We start from the raw sequence: 27,565 nt of genomic DNA on the forward strand, positions 1-27,565 counted from the left end.
GAGGAAAAATCAGAGGAAACATTTTCTCTGAGGACTCTGCTTGTTGACTAAATTTAGGATTATGTTATTAGCAGTAAGTGCATTTCTAGTAGCACTTGTGTTGACTTGGAGTAAAAACACCTGGCAAGGACAGGAGGTGATCTTGAAAGTAGGAAACAAATTTTCATGCTTCAAGTGACAAGAACAGCATGAACTTTTGGAAGAAATCATTGAAGGTCAGGATTGAATTATTTTGTCCTTTTTGGGGAGTCTTTGAAGTGCTGAGGATTTGGGGCTGTGCACTGTGCTGTTCCTCTGTTTATATTCCTGTGACAGTATCATTTGTGAAGCTGTTTTGTGACTCTGGGAATTCCTTAAGCCTAGGTAGGAAGGATCAGTGTTGTGCTGTTAAAGCTTCAAATATTCAGGGAACTTCTTTCCCCCTGGATATTGGATTAATAAGTATCTCCATGGTAATAAAAATAGGTATGAGGGTGTTGATTATAATCAACTGTTCCAGATTATTAACATGTAATTATAATCTACAAAGAAACAGGAAAGTAAACATTAACATTTTACTGACCAAGCTGAATGAAATGCAGAAATAGTTGGAATTGGGCAGAATACAGGAATTTGGGCACTTTCTGCCCCTTGAACTGGGAGGATTGCATTTACAATGAGCTGTGCAATTGCTGTAAGCAAGTAATGTATATTGTGCATTGTATAAATGCAACCTCCTTCTCAAATACTTATTTTTGTAATAAATACTTCAGGAATCAGTTGCATAATTGCCTGATTATGACAAGCAAGACAAGGCTGAAACAAAAAAAAGTGACTGAAAACTAAAGTATTCTGCTGGAAAATGGGGCTGCATTGAAAGTTGCTGCCCTCCAAAAGGCATTTTCTTGAGCTGAGCTCTGCTGCTGTTGTGCATAAGCTGCTGCCTTTGCCAGTTGAAATAAATACATCTTTGATTTTGGCCAGTGTTTTCAGTCTGTCCTCTGGAGCACATTCTGAGCCCAGTCTGTCAAAGGCCACTGAATTTTGTCAGTGTTAGGAGTTGCATAACTCCTTTGTGAGTAATTACTGGCAGTGACGTGGATGACTCAGCTCTACCTAGTTTTGTGCATTTCTCAGAATCTCCACAATTGGCTGGTGTTCTTTTAAGGAAAGAAAGTAAAACATTACCCCTAATTTGAGTGCCCTCAGCCATTGCAACAATGTACAGATTTTGTAAAGATCTTGAAGAACAGGTTGCCTTTTAAAAAAAAAGTATTCACATTAATGCTCTTAAAGGGGAAACAATGAGTGTCTTTATGCATTGAAAAGTGCTGCAATACAGTAATAGTGATGGTGGGTTTGTTTACCACTTCTGACATTAATTTTGGAAATCTGTTATAGTATTCTGAGTCTCTGCCGGCAGCCAGGAGTCTGTTGCCGGTAGCTCACCTTGCTTCCTGTAGGATACCTTTGGAGACACTTTGCAATAACCCTAAATCCAAAAAATGGTATGATTTGTTTACTCATCATAGGTAGAATCCTGCTATTTATGTAGTACTTCACTAAGAAAAAAAACCTGAAATAGTTGCTATCCTCAAGTTTAAATCTTACCCTTTCCCCTAATTACCTGCCATTAAGCATGATTTGGAGACTGGCTGCTTTATGCCCTTTGATTCTGGAGTTAAGATCATGTACACAAGCAGGAATGAAAAGATCTCAAGTCCTTTGCTAATTCAGTGATCCCTGTACTTGGGGTCAGCTTTGTGTCTTGTCAGAGCTATAACTTGTTGGAGGCACATGTAATTCTCCCTTGATCTGATAATGGGAAGGATCAAAATGTTCTTTTAAAATCACTAATTATATGTTGCTGAAGGTTTGGTGTCTTGTCTGAATGTATGATTTATTTGCCACAGGCAAAGAACTTTGTAGCTCTCCCCAGTAATTGATTATGGGTTTCAGGTGGTTTAGATTGCTTTATTTCCCTCTCTTGGTGTGTTAAAGAGTGTGAGGGAGTTAAGAGGCCTCTTTCTGTTGTGGAGGGAATTGAGCGACTGTGACTGGCCCGGAGTTTGTGCAGGTGGGGAGTGGATGTGCCCAGAACCCTCAAATTCCTCAGACCTATCTCAGGAAATCCTCAGTAGGCCAATGTGTTGCTAATTAAATTAATGATGCAAACTCTCTATAGATGTAATTAAGAATAAATGAGGAACAAATGTGGTCATCCTGTCAGGGTATTTTTTTCAGTCTTTTTGACAAAATTGGGATTTCCAATGTAAGCTTCCACTCAAATATTTTGTAATAAGTATTTGAAGCGTTCCTTCTGTGTGTGGGGAAGGAAGCTGCTTATTCCTGTGTTCATGTGGGAGAACTGAGGTGCAGCTCTGGGGACACCACAGTAACATCCCAAATGGAGCCCAGGGAAGGAGGAGCTGTGGAGGATACAGGAGGTCTTGGTGATCCATGGGTAGAATTTTACCTGTTTGAAGCCAGACAAGATTTTAGGTGAGTGGTGCTGAATACTGCTTTTTACTTCTAATTGTAGTATGATGATAAAATTCCCAGTTCTGCTTTTTCTTGAATTTTTAAAATTCTGTTTGAATGACTCAGTGAGGACATGTAAAACCAGGGCAGGATGAACCTGCTTTACATCTTCCACTGCTTTTCCTGAGATTAAGCATATTTGCTGACCTTTGCCTGGCTTCTTTCAACCAAAACCTGTAGACCCACCAGGTCCTAAGGCATTTACCATGTAAACAGTGAAAACATCCTTAATATGGGGGAGAGGGGGAGGGCAGATGGTTCAAATCTTTGGTAATACTGGGAATCCTCTGTTCTGTTGTACTAATCAGAGCAAAAACAGGTGCAATAGTCATTGAGCCTTTTCCTAGCCCACAGAAGCTGTTTGGATATTCTCCCAAGGTAACAGGGATGGTCCCAGCCATGGGATCCATGGCACTATTTAAATACAGAGGCACATTGCTCCCTGCAAGGCAGTTGGGACCCTCAGCCTGCATCTCTGCAAAAGTGAGTGTCTGACCTGCCAGGTGCTCTCACCTAAACTTTGAGCTCATCTATTTACATAGTTTCTTTTCTTATTGTATATTAAACAACCCGGGCTACTTTGTGTCATTTCCAGAATGTGTGTTTGGAAAGTAGTTAGTGTTTGCCTAAATGTCTGACTTCAGTTTATGTTTTCATGGGAGTTGATGTTTAAAATGTTCAGTTGTAGGACTTGAGCAGCACTGAACAGCAAAATGATTGAAAGATGAAGGAATCTCCTTCCCAATCATAGCACTGGCTTTTTTCACCTGTTCTTTTTATGGAGCGCTGTACTTTGTAATTGTCAATAATAACTTACATTTCTGCATTCGTAGATATTTAGTAAGTAATGACTTAGAGGTTAAAATTATTCTGTTCTATATATATTTATGCATAAATATTCATGATTAAATCACTAAAAGGAGCCTCACTTGGCTGTGGAAGCTGCATTTTGTATCTGATTTCCACAGAGGTGGGAAATAAGTATTAACTGTCACTTTTCTTCTTTTGCCAGCTTCTGGTTATTGAAACTTCGCCAATTAAGTGACTGTACAAGACAGTAATGATTTGATTTTTGTCATTGACTCTTTTTTTAGCTGAATTACTTAATAAGCTAACAGACTTTGGGTTATATTCCAACAAGTTTGCAGATTTTTGTTCCTTTTTTTTTTTTTTAATGGACAGTGACCAGGCTTCACAAACAAATATGGCAAAAATGTACTTGTGTGTATCAAGCAATAAAAGCACATTCATGCCCTTGAACATCAAATTCTTTGTACTACAAATTGGCAGGTGTCCCAGTCTGTATCAGTACAGAGAGACTGGACAGGAAAAAGCAAACACAAACCAAGGAGCAACAGTGAAGGGGAAAAGTGCATGATAGGAAATTGTTAATTAAGATGATTACCTGCCATAAAAATCCAATAGCTTAGTGTACTTGATTTGCCAGCAAGTTGAAAGTACATTAAATGGTGTTCTCAGGAACAACCTAGATGAAATAACACACTGATTTTGGGTTCAAAACCCCATTCTAGCCCCATTTCTTGTATCTGTATTGTTTTCAGTGTATCTACAGTTCTTTTGGCTGGTAGCATTGGTTCCAGAGCTTAAATTTAAGTAACAAAACTTGGAAAATGTTGCCCATATTTATAGAAAGAAAAGGTGAAATAGACAATAAAATCACTTTGAATTAAAGTCCATGAAGGAACAATGTTATTACATTTCTGAGTACCTGGAATAGAAACTCAGTTTATTCCTAGTTCTAAATAAGCTTTATGGACAATTTTGGTGGGCTTCACATTGGTTCACACTTGAATGTAATCTTATGGTGGTGTGAAAAGAAATTGCATGGAAATGAGGTTGGAGGTCAGAGCTGGGCTGAAATTTGGTGTTACTTCTGGATTTATTCAGTTAATCCATACAGTAACAACCATAGTGAGTGTCTTGTCCCTCCCAGTGTCTAATTTGGAAAAAAATATTTGTGCAAAAAAAGAAATAAGTTATGTAGCAAATGAGTAGCTTTGGTTTCTGGATCCAGGGTAATGCATGACTGATTTTTGGCCATTAGAGTTGGGGTGGCAACACATGAGAGACCAATGATGGGTGTGGGTTGGAGGTACCTTTGGTTAAACTGAGTTATGATAAATAGAAACTTTTAGAGTGAAAATAAATGCTATTTCCTTGATCTGTTTTTCTGTTTTGTTTTTTTCCCCCCCAGTGAGGATATAGTCCAAAAATAAGTGTCAGTATCTTGCTACAAAAATTGAAGATTTAATTTTATCAAAAGCATTAATTTGTGAATTAGCTCTTAAAAGCTCTCAAAACCAGAAGTCTGTAGCAGCAGTGGAAGTGGTTGAGGGTTTGCCCGGGTGACACAGTTGTGGTACAAACCTGTCCCTGCAGCCCCACCTGTTTGTCCAGATTCTGGGTTTGGTTCTAAACAGAGGAATCTGTGGGGCATTTCTTTGTAGTCCTGGGTTTTACCAACTCCCATGCTGACAGTAATACCATATTCCAGTATCTTTGGCAGGGATTTTAGAAAAATTCAGATGTACCAGAAAAAAAGTTGTTACCTGAAGGAGTTACTCTGTGACGGTAGAGTCGGCGACAAAGTATCTCTATAAGCAAAGTAGCGGGGGTAGCACGTGGTTTATTGTGAGGGCCTTGCTTGTAGCTGCTGGGCACAGCTAAAGCAGGCCAGGAGAGCAGGAACAGAGGGGGAAAGAGAGGGAAAGAAGAGGAGAAAAAGAGAGGAGAGGGAAAAGAGGTGGAGGTTCTGAATACCGTACAATAAATGTCTTTCCAAGTTGAATAGTCTGTGTTGGACAATCTAATACAAGATAACAACATTTACATACAGCCAATAGAACTGTCCCATTACCTTTGGCAAGCAGAAGGGTATTGTTTAATCAAGGGAGCTGGCCCTCAGCTAGGCACATCATTATTCACTAGCTGATGGCCCTGTACCCCACACCCTAAATCTCAAAGCTTGCTTTCATTTCTATCTCGCTTGTTGAACTCATACTCCCAGAATCTAAACCACCATGTTTGCAAGGTCTTTCTACTTCATCCTTCCCAACAGTTACCCAGCCTAAGAATTTAATTGGTTCAACTTCTGTTTTCAGCAAAAAAAATATTAAGTTTTCTTATGTCATTTCTAGTTATTATTTTAGTGTGAGACCTGTGCCACATAAAGGTAGAGATGCTGAACAATTAATATATATATAAATAAATTAGCAATTATTACTAGCAAAATCCATAATGGCAATCACCCATTTTTGTCTGGTATTTCCAGTTTTTAATGGATGCTTTGCATGTCTGAACAGAGCATGTCCTTCATATTTCTGGGGTTTAGTATTTTTTTTTTTAGTTTCAGCACTGAATTATTTGTGACTTAGAGAGTGTTTAAACTAAGTTTTATTTTTTTTTTTTACTGCAACGGTAAACTTGGTATTTTCAAAAAGGCTTGGAATCACTTGCATCTTTTCTATTTAAACTACAAAATAATTTTCATTAGAGGATTCTAGGTTTCTGAAAAGAATCTGCAGCATAAGTTTCGTGCATAACTGAGGAATTCTGCATTAGTGTCATGCTGTAGGGGTGGTATCTGTAGCTTTTAAAGGAGTTTTAAATTAATCCCAATTAAATAACACTGGCATAATAATAATAATGATGGCATTTACAAAAGGAAGTGCTAAATGATATATAAGGGAGGTGCTAAATATAACTACTGAGTAGTAGTGTTTGTTTGAAACTGCAGCTTTAAATTAGAGCAACCCCATCATCGATTTTCACTCGTGTGCTCTGAAATGTAAATTGGTCGAATTTTGAACTCTTATTAATTTGAAATTGCTAGGTCTTAATGATGTTTTTGCCTTTTTTTTCCCCCTGCATTCCCCTCTCCAGCTAAATGGCCTTAAAATGGCAGATGAGCCTATGGAAGAAGGTGAACCATATTCCTACCACGTAAGTGTTTGATTCCTGCTCACTTCGGCCACTCATTAGCATGACCTTCAGCTGAAGCAAAATTTATGCATTCCCTGCTCTTTAATAACTTCTGAACCCATCATTTTATTTGAATAATATCTGAGGAGACTCTAATTCTCAAAGATGGCTTTGGAAATTAGTACCTGAGTAAGGACTGTAAATGCCTTGTTTGGGAAAATCTGCTGCATGAGGCAGAGCTTTATGGAAAGATTCCCTGTGCTAGAGGGAGCATTTGATCGCTCAACCTCAGAAATGCTCAGGCCAACCTGGAACCTTTCATACAGAGTGCTGAATAATGCTCTTGCTACAATAATTTGTTCTGCCTTTGTAGTTTTTAGTGTAGCTGCTGTACTTTCAGCTCAAAGGTATGTTATAGATGCCAATCCAATTCCAATTAATAAAATAAAATTTTATTAATTAAAGAATTACAAGACAGAAATTTAGGCAAAACCAACAATCGGAAGCACAGTGCTGATACCCGGGATTGACACTGGGTGAACAAGTTACAGCCTCTATCACATTGTAACCCCCTCGTTCACAAATTGGGCTTTTTCGGGGTCCTTGTTTTATACAGTTTATTTGGCCCCTGGCAGAGGATTTTCCCACAGTTCTTTGTTTTCAGGGTGGTTTTTTCGAATTCATCTGGCTTGTTGAATGGGGTTTCCCCATGAAAAAATGAGTGTTAATTTCTTTCCTCCCTTGTATGAATGGGAGACCAAGTTCTGAATGGAAAGGCATCCCCCTGATTGTATCTCGGTGATGGCTGGGCGTTTCACAGTTCTGCTGCCCCTGGAGGACTGATTTTGATCTTGATTTGACTTTTATTCTGATGTCAATAGCGGGCTCCCGATTCCCAGCAAGGCATTGTCCTTCCCTGAATAGCGCCCCCTGGGTGTTGCTTGTCCTGAGATTGGACGTGCTTGCATTTTATTTTACAGAACATATTTACATTCTACATACACCAAAACCACAAATTAATATACCATATTTATTACAGGTACTTAATTCTGCTTTTTTAGAACAGAATTAATATGTATACCATTATGTTAATTTTGCTTATATGTAGAAATACCCCAGGTAAGCCCCTCTTGAGTATGGGTTTTTTCCAGTGCCTGTTTCGGAGATGCTGAAGTGTGATGAGTATTCTGTGTGCTGGCTAAACCTTGGACTAAACTTCAGGCTCATCCTGTGTGTGGTGAAATGCCTGACTTCTCATGGAAATACTGGCCAGCATTTCTCAACACATTCATCCTTGTATTTTCATGCAGGTTCATGAAGGTATCTTGACACGGCCGGTAGAACCCCAGCTAGCTCTGATTCCCGGCTGTGCCAAGGACCGATCCCAAATGCGCCTGCAGATTCAGGTAATGGTGCAGATCAAGGGTGTTCTTCTACGGCAAACAGGTGTTGCGGTGTCTAGGCTTTGGAGCAAGGACTAGAAAAGACTCTTTTCTGTACGATTTCTCAGAGACCTTTATTCCCCAAGGGGGGGGGCGAAAAAGAGCAGGAGACAAAGCCCGAGCCTGCTTTTAAAACCGAGGAGTGGGGGGTGTGAAACAAGCATGTGATTGGTCCCAGAACAGATGGACAGGGCTTTTTTCATAACATAGGGCAGGGTCAGGGGAAAGATGGACAGCTGACCGAAGCTTCTAGGGACAGGGCAGGGGTAGGAGAGGTAGACAAAGAGACAAAAAGGGGGACATGCCTGGACAGCACCTGACCCATCGAGCGGGGGGAAATAGGGAAGAACAAGAACCATTGAGATACAGAACTCAAAACAGCTTAACAAAAACCCACCATCACAGTATCTGTTACCCAGAGAGTCCCTGGAAGTGTCCAAGGCCAGGTTGGACAGGGTTTGGAGCACCCTGGGTTAGTGGATGGTGTCCCTGCCCATCGAAGGGCTGGCACTGCATGAGCTTTAAGGTTCCTCCAACCCAAACCAGTCTGGGATTCTGGGATAAGTAGATCTTGTCACCAGCTGTAACCACTGCTTTGTGTTACAATAATGATATGTATAAGGAAGGGTTTGGAGAATGCAGTCTTGGGCATAGATCCACATGGTGCCTGGACATTTCCTAGTGTAGCAAAGAAAAGACCAGTGGATTGTCTGAGTTTTCTACTGCTCTTGAAAGAGGAGGAGGTTTCTGGGTGCTTGGAGCCACATTTCAGGGAGCTGTGACAAATCGTTACTGATCCCAGAGTTTCCTTTGGCTCCTTGGCTCCTAGTGAACCTGCTGGGAGCGGGGAAGAATTCCCTCTTCTGCAAGGCCACTGGGTAAGAGCTGGTGCCTCAGCTTGGAAAGAAATTTGCTGCTCAAGCAGCAGAACACAAAATGAGATAACCACATTTGCAGTTCGTAGAGGCCAAAGGAGAAATGAAAATGAAAGTGGCTTGGAGCTGCTCAGCTGTGTGCTCATTCCTTGGCAGTGATGAAGAGGTCTCTATACCTCAGTCATGCAAAATTTTAGTACCTTAATGATAGATAAGTAAGTAAAATTATATAGGCATCTTTTTTGACGATAAAACAGTTTATAAAAAAAAAACAACCCTCATTTCATCCATCTCAAGTTAGTCTTTATTTGCATGGAAAACATTTCTCTCCTGAGTTCACATTTAGTAATCCTCTCAGTGTGATGTCACAGGCTAATGGCTGGAGGTGGGTGATAAACACAGGAGGGGCTGAACTCTTAAAGAGCTTTTCTCATGCAAAGTTTCACGGTGTTAAGGAATACAAATTAGGATGGTGAAGAAAAAAGGCTTCTAAATAGAGTACATATTTCATAGGAAGAAGCAGCCATTAAGTCTGTTGTACAACTTGGTGGTGTGTAATTAGACAACTTTCTGCTTTCATCTGTCATCAGATGACTGAAATGCTGCTGTTCTTACCTGCCTTAAATTAGGCATGTGTTTAAAAAGTCAAGGAAAATGAAAAGATAGGTGTATCTTTCCTCTGAGTGCATAAATGCAGTCACCAAGGGGGACGGATGAGGGGAAGTTGAGATGTTTACAGTGTGTCATGAGTGTGTGATGGGGGTTTGTGACCAAAGAGGGATATAAAGTAGCTTGGTTGTTGTTATAAATGCCAGGACAAATTTATTGCCAAATTCAATAATTTGGTTTATTAAAATTCAAATCACAAAATTTGGAATCAAATTATAACAATTTTAAGCAATAAAAACAAAACAATACGAGCCCCACAAACAGCGACACTTACTTGACAGAAGTTCTCCCGGGAAAAGTTGAGCCAAGGGTGACCCCAGAGACACAGGACCTGGCAGTCGGTGTATCTAGCTGGGTTCACGAATTTGCCATGTTCGAGGCTTGGTTTTTATACTCTTTATTCTGCCTCTGGCAATATTTCCCCATACTTCCCTTTGTTTCTTGGTTAGCTATTCAAACCCAAATTCGTCTCCGGTCGGATTGAAAAAGAGCTCCCCTCCCAAGTCCATGTGTTAATATTCAGTTTTTATGGATCCTTATAGTTGATGAATGTTCGAGATATGGGTAATATTGCTTGATGGTCTGTGAAGGTGGCTCCCGAGGTGTGAGTTGCTGATACCGGCTCATCTCAACAGGTCCCCTCCCAATACTTGAGAAGGCTGCAAAGTCTTTTGTTCCCTTCTGAATGGAGACGCCTGATTTTCAGGGTGGTCAGTTTCACTATCTGCTGCAGAAACCTCCTGAAACATAGACTTTTACCTGATATAAATTTATACAGCTTTATAATTTTCCAGTTTATCATAAGAACATGAATTAATCATCTCACGATTTTCACAGTTGTGAATTATAGAATTTGTTTTCCAGCAGTGTCTGGTGTTAATACTCACCTTTGTGTGGGAAGCAGGCAGAACAAACAGGCCTTTCCCAGAAGGAGGATGAAGTAAGAGAGGGAAGGGGAAAGGACTTGTGTGCAATAACAGCTGGACTACAGTTTGGGAATATACCAAAATGTTTGTTTGAACTCTTTCTTTTCCCCCTCTGGACAAACAAAGCAATTAAGGCAGAAGCAATTAATGCAGTGCGACGATTTCCTCTTTCCCCTGTCCCCTGTCCCCTGTCCCCTTTCCCCTGTCCCCTGTCCCCTTTCCCCTGTCCCCTTTCCCCCTGCAGTATGTACAAGTTCAGATGAGCAGATTTCTACTCTGAATTTCTGTGTAAAACCAGAATTTCATCCAGGTACTTCTGTATGAACTGTGATAAAGCTGATTAAAAGTTTTAATTCACAGTCCGGGCAGTAAGTTCACTTGACTATAGAATGCTATTAAAACCCAGCTGTTTCATCCAGTGCTCAGGTCCTTTCCTGGTGCTACTTGCACTTCTCATCGAGGGGCTGTAACTCACGGGAGATTGGTGGGGTGTTTTTCTGGTCTCTGCTAAGAGAAGCTTTCACAATGAAGGCCTGAAGATGAGGATAAGGAGACAGCTGGTAATCATCTGATGCCCCAAAAGTGAAGTACTGCAAATCAGATGGGATTTTCACTTGTGATTTTGTTGTGTACAAGAACTTTATTGATATTTGTGATAGGGCTGAGGATGCTGCTCCTTTTCTATCTGCAAGCTGAGGTTGCTGTTGTGGACCTCAGCTTTTAATTTCAAGGGTGTTTATTTTGACACCTTGCTTGTTTCGGCTCTCAGAAACTTCTCTTACACCATAAAAGCTGCAATCCATCATGGGATTTGTTGTCATCAGAAACTTTTGTCTTTTCACAACTGGGGCTGCTGTGCCCTGCTCTGCTAAAGATGAGAGAGACATGAGAAAGTCAAGAGAACATTAAATCACTCACCTAGCTCAGAATTACCCTCAGCTGTCTGAAGGAGGTCCCCACACAGCATAATCTTCCCAGGAGCTCTGTACCCCAGAGCTGTTTCTTCTCTTGGATGCCAGAATTCTGAGTCCTTAAGATGACTCATCTCTTATTTATGGTCTTCAAATGCTGCCTGTTCCTCCAGCTACAAATGGATGACCAGAGTTATTATTTGCTGCTGTGAAAAGCAATAATTACCCCAAATGATGAAATTCAATTTGACTTTCATTAAGACTTATTTCAGGAAGGGGGAAAGATGAGAAGAGTAATCACTGGGAAAACTAAAGCTGCTAAGCAGAGGTGAAGCACAGAAGTCATGGTTTAAAAATCTGCATTTATTCATTTCATATAAAATAATCCAACTTTTCTGTAGTTGAAATATTTATGGCAAAAGGAAAGGTGAGCATTGAGAATTTTCATTCAGTTTAGAAATTTTAGATGCATCTATTTAAGAAAAGATTGATGGGAAAACTCTTCATTTGAACAGTTTTCCTTGAAGCCTTATTAGAATTTCAAATATTTTACTAAAATAAAACTAAACAAAGAAAAAACCAGGTATTTACATGCATTTTTAGCAAGACTTAGTTACTGCAGGCCTGTTCACTGTTGTATTTTGTTTGCTTTGAAATCACAGGATGAAGGAAGTGTGAAAGAAATTCCTATTACACACCATGTGAAAGAAGGATGTGAGAAAGCAGATCCAGCACAGTTTGAACTACTTAAGGTCCTTGGACAGGGATCATTTGGAAAGGTAAGATGATAAACTTGTTCCATAGACCTGTCCAGACATTCTGGGGAAACAGTGGCCAGCAGAGTTGCTGGGAATGTTTGAAAATGTATTGAGTAATTGAATCCTTTCCCAGCCTTGCTCCAGTGCCACGGACAGAACCTTCTGAAGGAAATGGTGGTTTGTCTTTTAGTGGTGGCACTTGACATGCTGGGAATGTTTGGCTTTTTTCAAAACACAAAATCTGTATTTATGTAGCTACAGAAGAGTTGATTGTGGCAGTTTGGAACTTAAAGTAAATAACCCGGGAAATGGATTCCAGGTTTTCTAGTTTGCTGTATTTATCAAGTGATCTACAGCTAAAAGACACTAATTATTCAAATGGCACAAAGAAACATGGCAGAGTTTTTGTTACAATATTTTCCTTTTCTAATGTGCCACTGGATGTCACTTTGCAGAAATGAAAATCTGATCTCTTCAGTCCCTGTGTTGAAACACAGTAGTTGAAATATTAATCCTAGTGTATAGGAAGGTAATTAATTTTTTAAAACCATACTCAAACTACATCTTTTGCAACATCTAAAGTAGTCAGTCAGCTTTACATTTGTTCCCATTTTCCTGCTCTTCTGCTGATTCTGTGTGTCTCTAAGCATGAACAAACCTCTGCATAGAGTGCAATGAGAGAGGAAGAAATTGACATTAGGATGGCATTTTGTGCATAAGTGACAGTGAACAGACTTTAAATATTTCTTAATATTTTGAGGTTTCAGAAACATTCCTTTACTTGGTAATGTTGGTTGACAATTCACTCACACAGTTCTCACTATATAGGAGCCTGAAAGGCTCCGTATATTTATTACTCCTGACTTGAGATGTCTGAAGCTCCCTCAGGGTTCAGCACAGCTGGCACAGCCAGCCCTGACTCAGATTTGGCATCCCAGAACTCATGGTTCTGCCAGCCTGAGGAGTTGCGCCTGCTTGGAGTCCCAGCAGCTTGGCCAGACATGCTCTGGAGCTTTGGAATCCTGGCAGTGCCTCTTCAGGAAGCAGCTTCAGGAGCTGCACGCTGTGTGTTGCATGCTTGAGCTCAGAGTTCTTTATCTCTGCTCTTTCCATTGAAAAGAGAAAACAAACCAGGAGGATCAGTGGCTGTTGCCTTCAGGGTGTTTTGTCTTCCCAGTTTCTACTCCCAGGGTCCTTCCTTTGGGCTTGGCAAATATAGGGGTGGTTTCCTGGAGCCTGGTGTCATGGGTTAGCACTGGCCAGATGTTAATGCACCCATGAGTGTATGTTTTTCCTAATGAGCTACTGTGAGATGTGATCAAGAACAGAGCAGAGCAGGCCCAAGACTTGAAAACAGAGAACAAAACTTTATTACATTACATAAGAACAGAAATAGAAAAGAAAAAAAAAAACACACACAAAAACAGAAATGAAAACTTCCCAGAACATTTCTTCTCCTCTCCCAATTTCCACCCCCTACACATTACCCTCCATAGACCAAAACCTTGGGTTTTAAATCAATCACCACTCAAAAAACCTAATCTTCAAGTCAGCAAGGGAGAGAGGAGTCTCTCTCGCACCACAGACTGCTCCTCAGAAAACAGAGGTCCACCCCTTATGTGTTTCCATGTCACCCATGGCACCGCCCGGAGAAGTCTGCCGTGGTGACACTCTTTTCCATGTCCAGTGCTCTCACCACTGTCCATGGGCCAAAGCTGCATATAGGGCTCTTTTAAGGATGCTTGCATGCCGAGCTCTCCCCATCTTTCCCCTGGGGCTGAGGGTTCCAAGAGCAGGTCTCCCCTGAGGGCAGAGGGCGCCACCACACCCTCCCCCTCTCTTCTCTGTTCACTCTACTCTTAAAGTGCCAGTCACTGTAGCAAAAGTAGAGGCAGCTGTATCCACCCAAATGCAGTTTATGTTTAAAAGAGACTCAAGTTCAGTCTATGGCTAACATTATGCAAGAAAAGTCCAGCTCAAAAGCCGCTTCTCTTTCATCTCTGCCCATCTGGGGTTCTTTTCATTTTCCTTCATCATCTCAGTCCCAGGCTGTCTCTCTCTCTCTTCTGAAACCACTAGCCATGAGAATCAATGTCTGGGAAAAAGTTTCCTTCTGCCAAGAAAGGGTTAACAGTTCCTGGCTCCCGGCAGGGTCCCGGACTTGGCACCTCTTTACACAGCTGGGAACTTCTCCTCTCCCCTCCCCCCGCTCTTTCTTCGCTGCTGGCTGCTGCCAGTGTTCGAAACTCTGAAACTCTGAAGCAGCAGTCTCTCTCCATGGGGGGGGAGGTGGCGGGGGGAACAGACAGATGGACGGAAGGCACCTCGCACCTCTAAAGTTCTCCACCCATCCAGGATGGATGGGACTGGCCTAGCTCCAGTCCTGTTCTCTCTCTCCCCGTCGCCCCCCCGGGGCCCGGGCCTACCTCAGCCTGACCACTTGGCCCCCCTACCCAGCCTGGGTAGGGGAGGAGGGAAAAGATGCTCCTCTCCTGAAAGCGGAGCCAGAAAGAGGAAGTCCCTCTGGGAGGCCTCACTTTTAACCCCTTGTGTCCTCGGAGGCATGTCCAACCCCTCAGTGGCCACTAAAGGTGCCAACATTCAAACCTGACCACTGATTGGTTTGACCACAGCCTCCTGAAAAAGTCACTTTCCCTCAAACCAAGACACCTGGTTTTGACATCAGTGCAGGATATAACACCTCCATAGAAATAAAAGGTTAAACCTTCTGAGTTACTGAATTTCTTTCCTCATTCTTTGAGAAATGATGTGCCTTTTAAAGCAGATGTGGAGTTATGGAGGATTTGTCTGCAAATTAAATAAATAGGTGGTGCTTCAGTAGTTTTCAGCTATTTTGGGTCTTATTAGCTAAAATTTGTAACTTGTACGTGAATTCCTTATGTTCTCACAAGTTGTTGGTTATTGAGATTAAAATATTCCTATGTGCTTATTATTAATATTTTATAGTTGTGACTGTATTCATCTACAGCTGTTTTCTTAGTTGCTGGTGTTCAAATTACTCTCTTTATTGTTTTCTATCACCTTGGCCTATAGGAGAGCACTGTTGTAGGTCAGTTATTGGGCAAAACTTATTAAAACAAAAACCCAGACAACCTTGAAACATGATGACATGTTTCTTCTAACCAGAGCTTCACATAAAAACAACCCTTCTCCCGACCTTGCACAACTTAGTCATGACAGTGCTTGAATTTCTGATTCTAGAATGGAAAATTTGACAAGATCATTGAAAAAATATATATAACTTCTAGATGTATATAAATTAATTGTAAATGAAAGTCTGGATGAGATCAGAGAGGTAATTTTGGGAAGCTCTTGGCTTTCTCTTGTGACTTGTATGTTTTTTACAGCAAAACCTAATAATTCATAACTAATAATTGCTATTACAAGAACAGCAGTTAAGAAGTAGGAGCACATATCATACCATTTTGTAAATTGGAAGATCTGGTGCTTAAAAATTAGTGTAGCTCCAAAACTTTGTACTGCAATATTTTGTCTAATATGCTTTTCTCAGTGTCAGGTTATGTCCCATCTATCTTTAAAACTCTTCTGGAGAGAAAAAAATAGAAAAATCTGTTGAAGTTGCTATTCCAGGGGGAAAGGGTGCTTTGATCTTAAATGGTGAGGTTTTCTTGCTTTCCTCTGTCTTGGGTTATGTAACCAAAAAAAAAAAAGGTCTGTCACGGTGCTGTGTTTCGAGACCTCAGCGTCTCCACACACAGCCAGCCTGGGACACTGCGACACGGGACGAGGATCAGTTCGTGCGCCATGCGACGATACTGATTCCTGTGGCTTCTTGTTTCGAGAGATCCTTGGCAGTGATGTTAAAGTGACGAAGCAGACGCAGGATGGGAGGCAGTGAGGTAGCAGCGTTTATTGTGTGGCAAGCGGGTTATCACTGCGCCTGCGTCTGCTCTCGCAACTGCCCCGAGGGGCGGTTCTGCGCAAACTTTTATCTAGATGGTATCAGGGAGGGGCAAAGGCAAAACAACCAATAAAGGGGATTCTAGGGACCGTTACACAGATGCGATATTTAACTTTTACCAACCAGGGGAGTGGGGAGAAATACAAAAACTCGCCGTCTTCATGACTGACAGAAAACTGACAGTTACGTAACTTGCTGCAGGAGTACACATGGTGGAGAGGGAACAAAGGAAGATAGAACAAACTTAATAAACCAAATTTAACACACTGCCACGAAGGTCTATTCTGTTTCATCTGTTGAAACCAGTTGGGGAGATGTTTGGTGGGGTTTTTTTCCTTTATCTCTTGTAACTCCAGGGTGGAGGGGGGTGGATGCCTTCTGGTAATAGGCCAGCTGTTAAAACCAGGTGGGGCAGTGTTTCTTATCTCTTCCACTACTGTCCACCCTCCAAGGGGAATATCTTCTGTTAATGGGCCATTAAGGCTCACCAATGGCATGACACATTGCACCATCCCATTGGGAGATGCTCTACCCAGTGGGAGGGGGAGCCAGCCGTTCCTACCAAGATAAAAACTGAGCTGTAGGAACACCAAGCATCCTCTTTTCCACTGGATTCTCAGAGGAAGACCGGACTCATCTCACCGCCACTACAGGATCATCTCTACTCCAACAGAACCACATCTGTCACTCCAGGAGGACTTATCTGGACTGCTTCCAACACCCTGGCTGACAGGTGTCAGGTCGTATTCCTGACTCCATCAGGGTTTTCTAGGACTTTTGTTTGTTTGTTTGCTTGGTTTTTTTTTGTATTACTGCATTTGCATTTTTAATATTCCTAGTAAAGAACTGTTATTTCTATTCCCATATTTTTTGCCTGAAAGCTCCTAATTGCAAAACTGTAATAATTTGGAGGGGGAGGGGGTTTCTACATTCTCCATTCCAAGGGAAACTCCAGTTTTCCCTGACAGATACCCGTCTTTCCAAACCAAGACACATCTCACCACTTGCACAGAATTCATTAATAAAAATAAATGTTTCATATTTGAGACTTGGGTCTTAAACATCAAAAACCTCTTGGGAATTGGCAGACCAGGCAGAATTGTCATTCTCCACGAAAGTGATAGAAAGAAGCATCTTTCTGTAAGAACTTCTATAAATCAGGAAAGAATCCAAAGTTTATGGCTAGTGTCATGCTTCAGAGAGCTTGGTGCTTTGCAGCTCTGATCTGATCAAGAAATGCAGTTTTGCTCTTCCTTTAAAGGTGTGTGCTTGGTACAGAGCACTGGAAGCTGCCTGACATTAATAGGAGGTTTGCAAGTGCTTTGTGAGAGTTTGGGTTTGATTACTAAGCTTGCAGTGATTTAAAAATAGCCTTTATATTGCCAGGTCTTCCTCGTGAGGAAGATAATTGGGCCTGATGCTGGGCAGCTTTATGCAATGAAAGTGTTGAAAAAAGCTTCTTTAAAAGGTAGGTTTGTCTTTCAACTGAGACTTTGGACCATGGGGTTTAGTGCACCTGTATCTAAAAGCTTTTTTTAGTCTTAAATATTTTTCAGTGAGTTCATAACTCTTCTCTGACAGGAGGGGTTTTTTTAGAGTAACTTGTAAATTCATGTTTAAGTATTATTTTAAATCTGGCCAGGTAGCTTTAATTATGTGGTCAGAAATGCTCTTTCAAAGTTTTAAATTAGATTATTTAATTCTTTTTAGACTTTCCATTATATGAAAACAAGTTAATTTCATAAAGAGTTTTCCTTTTGTTAAGTCAGAACTCTGCTGTGGTTAAACTTAAGTCATTCCCTTGTTCTAGGAGCCAGAACACTTTAATTCAGTGTTTTGGCTTTCAGGAGACACTTCAGTGGGTGCAAGTCCACTGTGTGTAAATAGGACTGTTACTGTTAAAGGGGAAAAAGTAATCTTAAAACTATTTTATGGGCAGGACAGAGAGTTAATTCAAAAGTTGAAGTTGGGAACGTAGATGGGAGCTTTTTTCTTGAAAGCAGTAAGGATTATCAGAAAAGATGGGGATTTGCTGGAAATATAATGAAGCAAAGAAGAAAGTTAGGGTAGGCAAGAAGCAAATCAGTTTCACTCTGAAAGGAGGAATTTTGTGGGAAACTTGAACATTAAAAACAAATAAGGTGATGAGGGAAGAGATTCCTTTAGCCAGCAAAGCCTTTCTGCTGAGTTTGTGTTGTAGCAAATGCATTTGTTTCACCCTGTTGTTTCTTCCTGTCTCCCCTCAGTTCGGGACAGAGTCCGTACCAAAATGGAGCGAGACATCTTGGTAGAAGTAAATCACCCGTTCATCGTCAAACTGCACTATGGTTGGTACAGATTCCTTTTCTTTGCCTATACTTCCTTTCCTTGCTCGAAGGCACAGCTCCTCTTGTTCTGTCTCACTTTTGGAGGGTCCACATTAGGTTCTAGCAACTTGGGGAAAAAAAAGGAATGTAAATACATATCTGTATGTCATGGGTTAGCACTGGCCAGATGTTAATACACCCATGAGTGTATGTTTTTCCTAATGAGCTACTGTGAGATGTGGTCAAGAACAGAGCAGAGCAGGCCCAAGACTTGAAAACAGAGAACAAAACTTTATTACATTACATAAGAACAGAAATAGAAAAGAAAAAAAAAAACCACACAGAAATTAAAACTTCCCAGAACATTTCTTCTCCTCCCCCAATTTCCACCCCTTACACGTTACCCTCCATGGACCAAAACCTTGGGTTTTAAATCAAACAATCACCACTCAAAAAACCTAATCTTCAAGTCAGCAAGGGAGAGAGGAGTCTCTCTCGCACCACAGACTGCTCCTCAGAAAACAGAGGTCCACCCCTTATTTGTTTCCATGTCACCCATGGCACCGCCCGGAGAAGTCTGCCGTGGTGACACTCTCTTTTCCATGTCCAGTGCTCTCACCACTGTCCATGGGCCAAAGCTGCATATAGGGCTCTTTTAAGGATGCTTGCATGCCGAGCTCTCCCCATCTTTCCCCTGGGGCTGAGGGTTCCAAGAGCAGGTCTCCCCTGAGGGCAGAGGGCGCCACCACACCCTCCCCCTCTCTTCTCTGTTCACTCTACTCTTAAAGTGCCAGTCACTGTAGCAAAAGTAGAGGCAGCTGTATCCACCCAAATGCAGTTTATGTTTAAAAGAGACTCAAGTTCAGTCTATGGCTAACATTATGCAAGAAAAGTCCAGCTCAAAAGCCGCTTCTCTTTCATCTCTGCCCATCTGGGGTTCTTTTCATTTTCCCTTTATCATCTCGGTCCCAGGCTGTCTTTCTCTCTCTTCTGAAACCACTAGCCATGAGAATCAATGTCTAGGAAAAGTTTCCTTCTGCCTCAGAAAGAGTTAACACTTCTTGGCTCCTGGCAGGGCTGCAGGCTCAGGCACTCCCAGGTACCTCCACAGTTTTCCACCCCTCCATTCTGGATGGGGCTAGCTCAGCTCCAGTCCTGTTCACTCTCTTCCCCCCCCCCGGGGCTCCAGCTTACCTCAGCCCGGCCGCATGGTTCCCCTCCCCCACTCAGCCTTGTAAGCTGGGCAGGGGAGGAGGTGAAGATGTTTCTCTGCTGAAACCGGAACCCAAAAGAGGCAGACCCTCTGGGAGTCCTTGCTTTTAACCCCCTGTGTTCTCAGAGGCGTGTCCAAACCTCCCAGTGGCTACTCCAGGTGCCAGCATAAAACCTGACCACTGATTGGTTTGCCCATAACTTCCTGGAAAATTCACCTCTACCTCAACCACGACACTGTATTAAAGTTTTAGGTTGAGCCCTCTTGTAAGAACTTTCCAAATCTTTACATTCAAGTTCTGCAGAGATTTTATACTTTTCATTGATTTCAACCAAACCACAGTAATTGACATCCTTGCTGTTTCCGTTTTTGACAAAGGGGAAATAAAAGAACATTATTTTAATCATCTCTCATGACTAAGCTTTTCTTCTGTGAAGAAGCGAGGAATCATTCAGTAAATTACCTTGTGTGCTGCTGAATTATTTCAGTTCCACAACAAAAGTATTGCCTGTGACTGAAATTTCCTAGTTGCAAAAGCATTCTGATCTGTTTTGTAGCTTTGTCATACAACTATTAATTTTTATTTACTTTTATTTTTTTAAAGCCTTTCAGACTGAAGGGAAGCTCTATTTAATATTGGATTTTCTCAGGGGAGGAGATGTATTCACACGATTATCCAAAGAGGTAAGTACCTAAAATTTTATCTCCACTGACTCGTAGACAGGGATTGGGTTTTGCTGGTACAGAATTGGCTTCTAAACCTGTTCCCCCCCATATTTCTTGTCATAGTGAAGTGTTTAATAACTTTTGGGCTTTCCTTACATATTCTAGATTCTGTTCTATCCTTAAAAAACTTGAGTGTGTATTGATGAGTAGCCCAAGTTTTAATTTGGCATCTGCAAAGTACAGTTCTTTTGTCTAAAAATGTTTTGTTGCTGGGAAACACAACTGAAGTAAATGAATATTTAGCTCTGAAGGAAGGGATTGTGTAGTTCTCATGCTCTTAGTCAGCTTAGGTGCTCCTGGAATCCTGCTGCCCTGAGAGCTTTGCTGCACTGTAAAATTGCCTTGTGCTGCAATCCAAATGCTCATTCTGAGTCCCACAAAGTGGGAACACAGAGTGCTTTTGAGCCCACTCCCCTCCGTCCACACCTGGCACACAACTGGACCTTGAATTTTTTATTTCTATTTTCATTTCCTGGAGGGAGAGCTCCAGAGGAGGGAATGGGATACAGCTACAGGCTGTTATTTTTTTTTAAACATTTGCCATCAAGTATTTATTTCATGCTACCTTAAGTGTTATGAACACGTTTAGAGGACTTTTATTTTTTTTTGGCAAACCTTTTATAAAGGTCTAAATTTTTAGTGGCAATTTCTCAACAGCTTCACAGCAAGAGAGGGTTTCAGTGTTTTCACCACTGTAAATCCATTTGTTGCCAAAGCACAGGAAAAGCCACTTTCTTCAATGAGAGAACTGTGTTATCTGATTTTTTTCATGGCATGGAGGAGGTTGTTTATTCCCAGTATGTAAGGCCAGGAGAGAGTTTTTTTCCCCCTATACTTCTCATAAAAATAATGGTTTTACTTTAGGAACAGGCAAAAGAGAAAGAATTTAAAGGCATTTTTGTTAAAAGCTGAGCTCAGTAACACAGTGATTATGTCTAAGAATTGAGCTAAAAATTAATGAATCTGGAAGCTAAAATGGCTGTTAAAAACTTCAAGTGACTGACTTGTCCCGGGTTATTGGAGCAGGAGGTAGGAAAGAGGTCAGGCTCTGCTTTGATATGGAATGTCTATTTCCAGAGGGAATTCTGGAATGGCAGGAAGAGCTGTTCTCTTACACTAACCCAGCTGGAATTATCCCCTATGGAACATTCTTAAATAAGGGATGCAAGACTATCCATAAGAACTCTTACTGGGGGTTGAAAGAAGGATATGTTCCCTGTGGGAATCAAAAAGTCATAATTCTCAAGTTTTCTTACTGCTAAAACTCTATCTGTGTTTTGAAACACTTCAGTTACCTTTTATACGGGCTTTTATATATATAGATACAAAAAAAAATAGGTTTTTATTTTCTGGTGGGAATGTGAGGTAGTTTCAAAAGTCCTTGGTAATGCACAGCTTATGGACAATGCACATGAAAATAAATTCCCTGTGGCATTCCATACTTTGCCCACAAGGATTCTTTTAAATTAATTTGGTTTAGTATGAAGTTATTAAAAGATAAGAGTTTTGTTGGTCTTTAAATTCTAATGTGGGTATGAGAGTTTCAGCTGTGGCAGTGAGATGAGTGTGTAATGAAGTTTTTATTGGTAAATATTTAATGAAGCTGACTTGCATCATGTTTAGCTTGACCCAGAGAACAGCTTTAGATGTCATTATGGGGAGATAGTACATTGGCATTTAGCATCACTATATTCTGAGATTTGCATTTTGGCTGCTCCAAGGAGTAATGAAATCCAAGGAGTTAATGAAATCCAAGGTTTCCCTTTGCTCTTTTGAAAGAGATGAAACCAGCATGAACACTGCTCTTTAAAGGTGTGAAGGTGACACTGTGTGGGGTGTAACAGCTTCATTGTTCACCCAAGGTCAGCACCTGTCACTGTGGAAAATAGGGAATATTCTGTGCCTGGAGAACAGATCACACCTGAGCAATTCAGAGCAGTGGCACTGAATCAGGGAGCCCAGGTACTTCCATTCCAGCCTTGCTGAGTGGCTGCACTCCCCATTCCTGCTGGATCCAGCAAATGAGGGAATAGTTCCCTTAAAGCCCAAATACAGTCCAGCCATTTAAAGATTCCAGGCTTCTCTAGTAATTTGTAGAACATGACAAGAGCCAAAGGAGGCCCAGTTTTTGTATATTAAATTAGAAGCAATCTGTGGAGTGTTCAGGACAGAAATGCATCTCTGCTCTAGAAGTAACATCAGTATTTCAGTGTCTCACCAGGCTTCTTTAATTTTATTGGTTTTTCCTAAGAGCAGAGTAGGTTCTTCAACTCCTAGGCTGTTATTGTTATTGCCACCAGTGTTTTTTTCTCCATTCTTTTTTCCTAAATGATTTTTGCTTTTTTTCCTAAATCTCGTTAATGTGAATTCACACTCACCCAATACAGCAGCCATTTCTTAAATTTTATGATGCAGTGCAAAACTGTCTGGGATTGTGGCAGGAGGAGTGCTAGGTGTCAATTACACCAAATATAACAATTAATTTATTATCTAAAAATTAATGCTCTGCAGTAATGCTCTGCTGATGGTTTTATTTAAGTATTGCAGGTAGTTCTTTGTGTATTTTATAATTAACAGATATTAGTAAATCATTTCTTTTGGCTGAACTCATGAATTATGAGTTCACAAGTGACTTCTAAAACTAAGTTTGAAATTTAGGCAGACAGGACTATATTTTTTTTTTAGATTGCAGTTTTAAAAACTGAAGACAAGATCAGAAGGTAAATCTATACAGTTCTTATTAGGTTATGTTTACAGAGGAAGATGTGAAATTCTACCTCGCAGAACTGGCCCTTGCTTTGGATCACCTTCACAGCTTGGGAATTGTGTACAGGGACCTGAAGCCAGAAAAGTAAAGTAAAATGTATTTTGCCACTATTATGTGTATTTTGCTTGTTGCTTTGCCTTTTCCACTGTAAAAAATTAAAACTGTTTCTGTTAAGACTTTGTAAAGAAATACAAAACATAAAACATGTATCTCTGGTTTAAATGAAATAATATTTGTTTGTTAAAGTAATAACAGAATTGGATGTCATCATTTTTATCTTACATTTTAAATGTTTTATGTAAACATCGCTCTTTATGTGTTTTGGTGAATGTGAATTTTAATTTTCAGCATTTTGCTTGACGAAGCAGGACATATCAAGTTAACAGGTAGGCATCACTCATTAATACAGCCCTTTGTAAATAAGTGTTTTTGAGTTTCTGTATTATCAATTTTAAATGCATATAAAATTGCAGAAAATAGTTCTGTGAGGAACAATTCAAATACATATATTCTAGAAAATGATGTATATAAAAGACTGACTATTTGGGAAACAAATTACTATAAATTTCTGAAAGCTTTAAATTACATTGAAGGTGATTATTTTGTACTAGAGATTGCATCATATATTTTAATCTAAGATATTACTGTTAGATTCCAAGAGAAAATTAAGGTTTTTAAACCCTCAAAGGCTTGATAGAATAATGGTGATGGAATTCAGGTTTATAAAATGCATACCTTTTAAAAATTCTGCTATATTTAAATACAGTTCAATCCTAAATTTGTCACTTCCTTCTGAAAGTGGAAATAATAGATGGGATCATTTATCAGCAATCCTTTTCCTCTGTGGAAAAAAAGGATGCTTGAGAGCTGAGCCAGTGTCAAGGACTTGTGTATTCACTGTATTCAAAACAAGGAAAAAAGTGTTCTGGGAATTAAATACTCTGGGAATGCAGAGCTGTTCTGCACTGAACTTGAGGCAGGTTACAGAACCATGTTGCCTTATGTAATAACAATAACTTCAGTGTGATTTTATTTATTCATCATTCAGTAAGACCAGACTGCAGGCTGCATTCTCTTTGAAACTGATTTTTACTTTTATCCAGTTTTTTTGTGTGAATAAAGCAGGCAATAAACAGAGAAAATGAGAACTTCTGGGTATCTTAGAGCTCTAAACGTGTAAGATTTCAAATGTTGAGTTATTTCAGTGATAATTTTGATGGCTAATCATGGATTTAATGACTTTTAGAATGGTTTTGGAGGTGTGTAGTAAACGAAATGTGCTATCTCCAGATACCTGCAGTCTCTTGTTTCATGGAGAGCTGTGCTAATCATATTTGTGAAAATAACCAGCCCAAACTTCTTAACCCTTGTGTTTTGAATTACCATATATTGATTGGTTTTCCCCTGAAGTTATTTACTGGCTGTGTTCTTGTGGTGCTGTTGTAGACTTTGGACTCAGCAAGGAATCAGTAGACCAGGAGAAGAAGGCCTATTCTTTCTGTGGTACTGTAGAGTACATGGCTCCTGAAGTGGTAAACAGGCGAGGGCACAACCAGAGTGCTGACTGGTGGTCCTTTGGGGTCCTCATGGTACTGTATTTGCCTCTTGCTTCCCTTGCTAAGCTCCCACAAATGCACTTAGAATAAGCTTGTCCAGTTCTGATTAGGGATGTTTGGATAAGGGGGACAATTCAATGACTGAATTGCTACTGAGTGGAATAAAATTGACTTTTCACCTCTAAGGAATGTTTATCAGGCACCTGAAAAATCCTGTGTTGTCCGTTAGTAGTTAAAACCAGTTGTAGTCAGTGTGAGACTTCACTTTGTATATTTATTTTGCATGTTACTTGATAGTTAAATTTAAAAACAGACTTTAAGACTTCGTTTGAAGGAATATTAATGGCGTTTCTGTGAGAGTGAGCCTGTGGAAGGAGTGCTGTAGTGGAATAGTGAGATAATTCAGTAACGGCTGCCACTTCTGTGCTTGCTGAGATGTGTTAGAGCATCAGCCTGACATGCAGATGGACTTGAAAAGCAAACTACTGCTCTAGAATTTACCATTCTTGGCAGTTTTTGGAATATGGCAACATCTAAAACCTGGTTGTGGAGAAGATTTTATTACTTTCAAGTAGCTTCCTGGTGTATAATATTCCTCCATCATCATGATGCTACACTTGCCTCTGTTATCATCATGTAAACTGCAAGTGAGAGCAGAATTTTATATTTGGGAACACATCCATAATCTTTTCCAAGTTCAACCAGTGCGATGTAGAGGTAGGAAAGAGTGCAGTGCTTAACACTGTTTCAGCAATTGGGGGAAGAAGTGTTGATTTAGATTAACATTTGTTCTTTCCAGTTTGAAATGCTTACTGGTACCCTGCCATTTCAAGGTAAAGATCGAAATGAGACTATGAATATGATACTGAAGTAAGTATATCTCCTTCCTTATTCAGAAGTCTGAAAATGCCATTTTAAACATGTTTTAACAGCTTGTTATAACTCCTTGTGCAGCCTGGTCTTGTGGAGGGTGTCCCCCATGGCAGGGGGTGGAACGAGATGAGCTTTAAGGTCCCTTCCAACCCAAACCATTTTATGATTCTAAGAGCACTGGACTGCAACAGGAGCAAAAAGCAAAGCCCCTTGATAAGCTTTAGATCCCAGACTGTGAAGTACCATTAAGTATTCCCAGCAATTAAAGTCTCAGGGATGAATCTGTACTTTGATTGTAGGCATATAATAAAGATAAGAACAGCGCAGTGACTGAGAGCAGCTTGATTTACACTGCTGTTGTTTTTACACTCCCTTGCTACTGTTACAGCACACCTTGTTTTGTAAGCAGCAGGTGATCAGGTGCTACTTTGTGTACAGATGTGTGGAGAGCCCTTACGTGCTCTAATTCTCATCCCTAATTACCCCAGTTACAACAGAAGGTGTTGGACTGGACAAACTGGGTGAGCTGGTGTTCAGTGAGTGGAGCTGTTGGGCAAATATGTTCTTGTTTGTCTGTGCTCAGCTAACAGTTTCCTTCTGGCACAGGCAGAGCCTTGGGCCCTCTCAGGGGTGATGAGGAAGGGGGGGGAGGGAGAAACTCTGTTCTTCCAGCACAGGGCACTTTGAGCTTGCCCTGAGTGGGAGTTCATGGTGGTGCTCCTGTGAAAGGATGGATTAGACCACGAGCTGCTTCCCTTGCAGCTCCCAGTGATGCTGCAGTTCTGCACAAGAATTTCCTGCCTTGGCATTAGAGTTTCCATTAAATAAAATGAATGATAAAGTCAGTGAGCTTCTATATGATGGCTCAATGAGCCCTGGAAGAATAGTAGCAATCCCTTCAAGGGCAGGTAATTAGGGATTTAGTGAGTCTCTTCTGAGTTACTGGTAGTTATTTTGGTAAAACCTCCTGGTGACATGAAGATATATTTGAAAATACTTATATATACTGAGATAATTATTTTACCCTGTTTTAGCATATAAAGCTTGCTTTGGGGGCTTGGGTGGGGTTTGGTGGTTTTGGTCTGATGTGTTTGTTCTTTGTTGCATTTTATTTTAAACCACTGCTATAATAGGAAACTTTAAAAGTTGGTGATTAAAGTATGTGCACTCTACAAGGCTTTGGAATAGATCCTTGATACATCAAACTGCAGTGAAATCTATGTAGACAGTTTTTACTAAGATAAGTTTCTTCCTCTGACTTGTTCTCTGTTTTCTTTTAGAGCAAAGCTGGGAATGCCTCAGTTCCTCAGCCCTGAAGCACAAAGTCTCCTGAGGATGTTGTTTAAAAGGAACCCATCAAATAGATTAGGTTGGTTCATTTATTTGGATCTTCAAATAATCAACTCAGCCTAACTTTTAATTAAAAAAAAGGAGTTGCTAGAGACTCTCAAGCTCTGGGTGATCACTAACATTTGGGTACCATTTCCTGTTAGCTTGGATCATGACTTCCTGGATTTGGCCAAGGAATGATCAAATTGTGGGATCAGTGACTTAGGAGTGAGCCAAAGCTCTGACAGTGTCACAACAAAGAATATTGACACTGTATTTATGGGCTTCTTGTGCTCTCTTTGCCTCCCTGGGTATTTTACATCCTTGGAATATTTCTGTATTCACAGTTCCCTCAAATAACTATGTCTGTGCAAACTTTTTAGAAATGAACTAATTTTTAGTGCAATCTTCAAAGACTTTACCCACAAGTGTGTTAAATACAATATTTCTTTTGTTCAGGAGCTGGTTCAGATGGAGTTGAAGAAATCAAGAGACATCCTTTTTTTTCTACTGTTGACTGGAATGTGAGTACAAAAGGATCTGAATGATAAAGCTGTTGTTAATTTTTTCTGTGTGTTGTAGCATTTGTATAAGTATTTACATCTCAATAGGGCACAGCAAACACTGCATTACTGCTGACTAGCATATCCTGGCTTCTCCTGTAATTCCTTGGCATCTGGAGCTGCAGTATTTACTGCAGATAGGGAGTATGAATTATAAATTGTGCATTTACTTTTTAAATAATTGAGTTGCAGCATTCTCGAGCTGAAATGGTCCATTAGAGCATTTATAGGTGGGAGAGGCTGCTG

The 27,565-nt window shown here is 40.5% G+C and overlaps 1 protein-coding gene across 9 annotated transcripts in view; it reads left to right on the top strand.

Moving 5' to 3' along the window:
- LOC134564926 (ribosomal protein S6 kinase alpha-6) overlaps window positions 1-27,565 on the top strand; it is a 44,883-nt gene that overhangs the window by 2,253 nt on the left and 15,065 nt on the right. For 3 of the 9 annotated variants that reach the window (XM_063424223.1, XM_063424224.1, XM_063424231.1), the window contains exons 2-13: window positions 6,424-6,483; window positions 7,773-7,868; window positions 11,948-12,064; window positions 17,373-17,454; window positions 18,233-18,313; window positions 20,110-20,189; window positions 22,976-23,082; window positions 23,347-23,384; window positions 24,445-24,587; window positions 25,354-25,424; window positions 26,708-26,796; window positions 27,216-27,280. In XM_063424223.1, the coding sequence (XP_063280293.1) occupies window positions 6,424-6,483; window positions 7,773-7,868; window positions 11,948-12,064; window positions 17,373-17,454; window positions 18,233-18,313; window positions 20,110-20,189; window positions 22,976-23,082; window positions 23,347-23,384; window positions 24,445-24,587; window positions 25,354-25,424; window positions 26,708-26,796; window positions 27,216-27,280 (1,029 nt within the window). Of the gene's footprint in view, window positions 1-2,051; window positions 3,004-6,423; window positions 6,484-7,772; window positions 7,869-11,947; window positions 12,065-17,372; window positions 17,455-18,232; window positions 18,314-20,109; window positions 20,190-22,916; window positions 22,952-22,975; window positions 23,083-23,346; window positions 23,385-24,444; window positions 24,588-25,353; window positions 25,425-26,707; window positions 26,797-27,215; window positions 27,281-27,565 lie in introns of those variants that run through there. The other 6 variants (XM_063424228.1, XM_063424229.1, XM_063424232.1 and 3 more) reach the window with 4 other exon arrangements.

The sequence above is a fragment of the Prinia subflava genome (assembly GCF_021018805.1).
Source record: "Prinia subflava isolate CZ2003 ecotype Zambia chromosome W unlocalized genomic scaffold, Cam_Psub_1.2 scaffold_22_NEW, whole genome shotgun sequence".
Classification (NCBI taxonomy): Eukaryota; Metazoa; Chordata; class Aves; order Passeriformes; family Cisticolidae; genus Prinia; species Prinia subflava.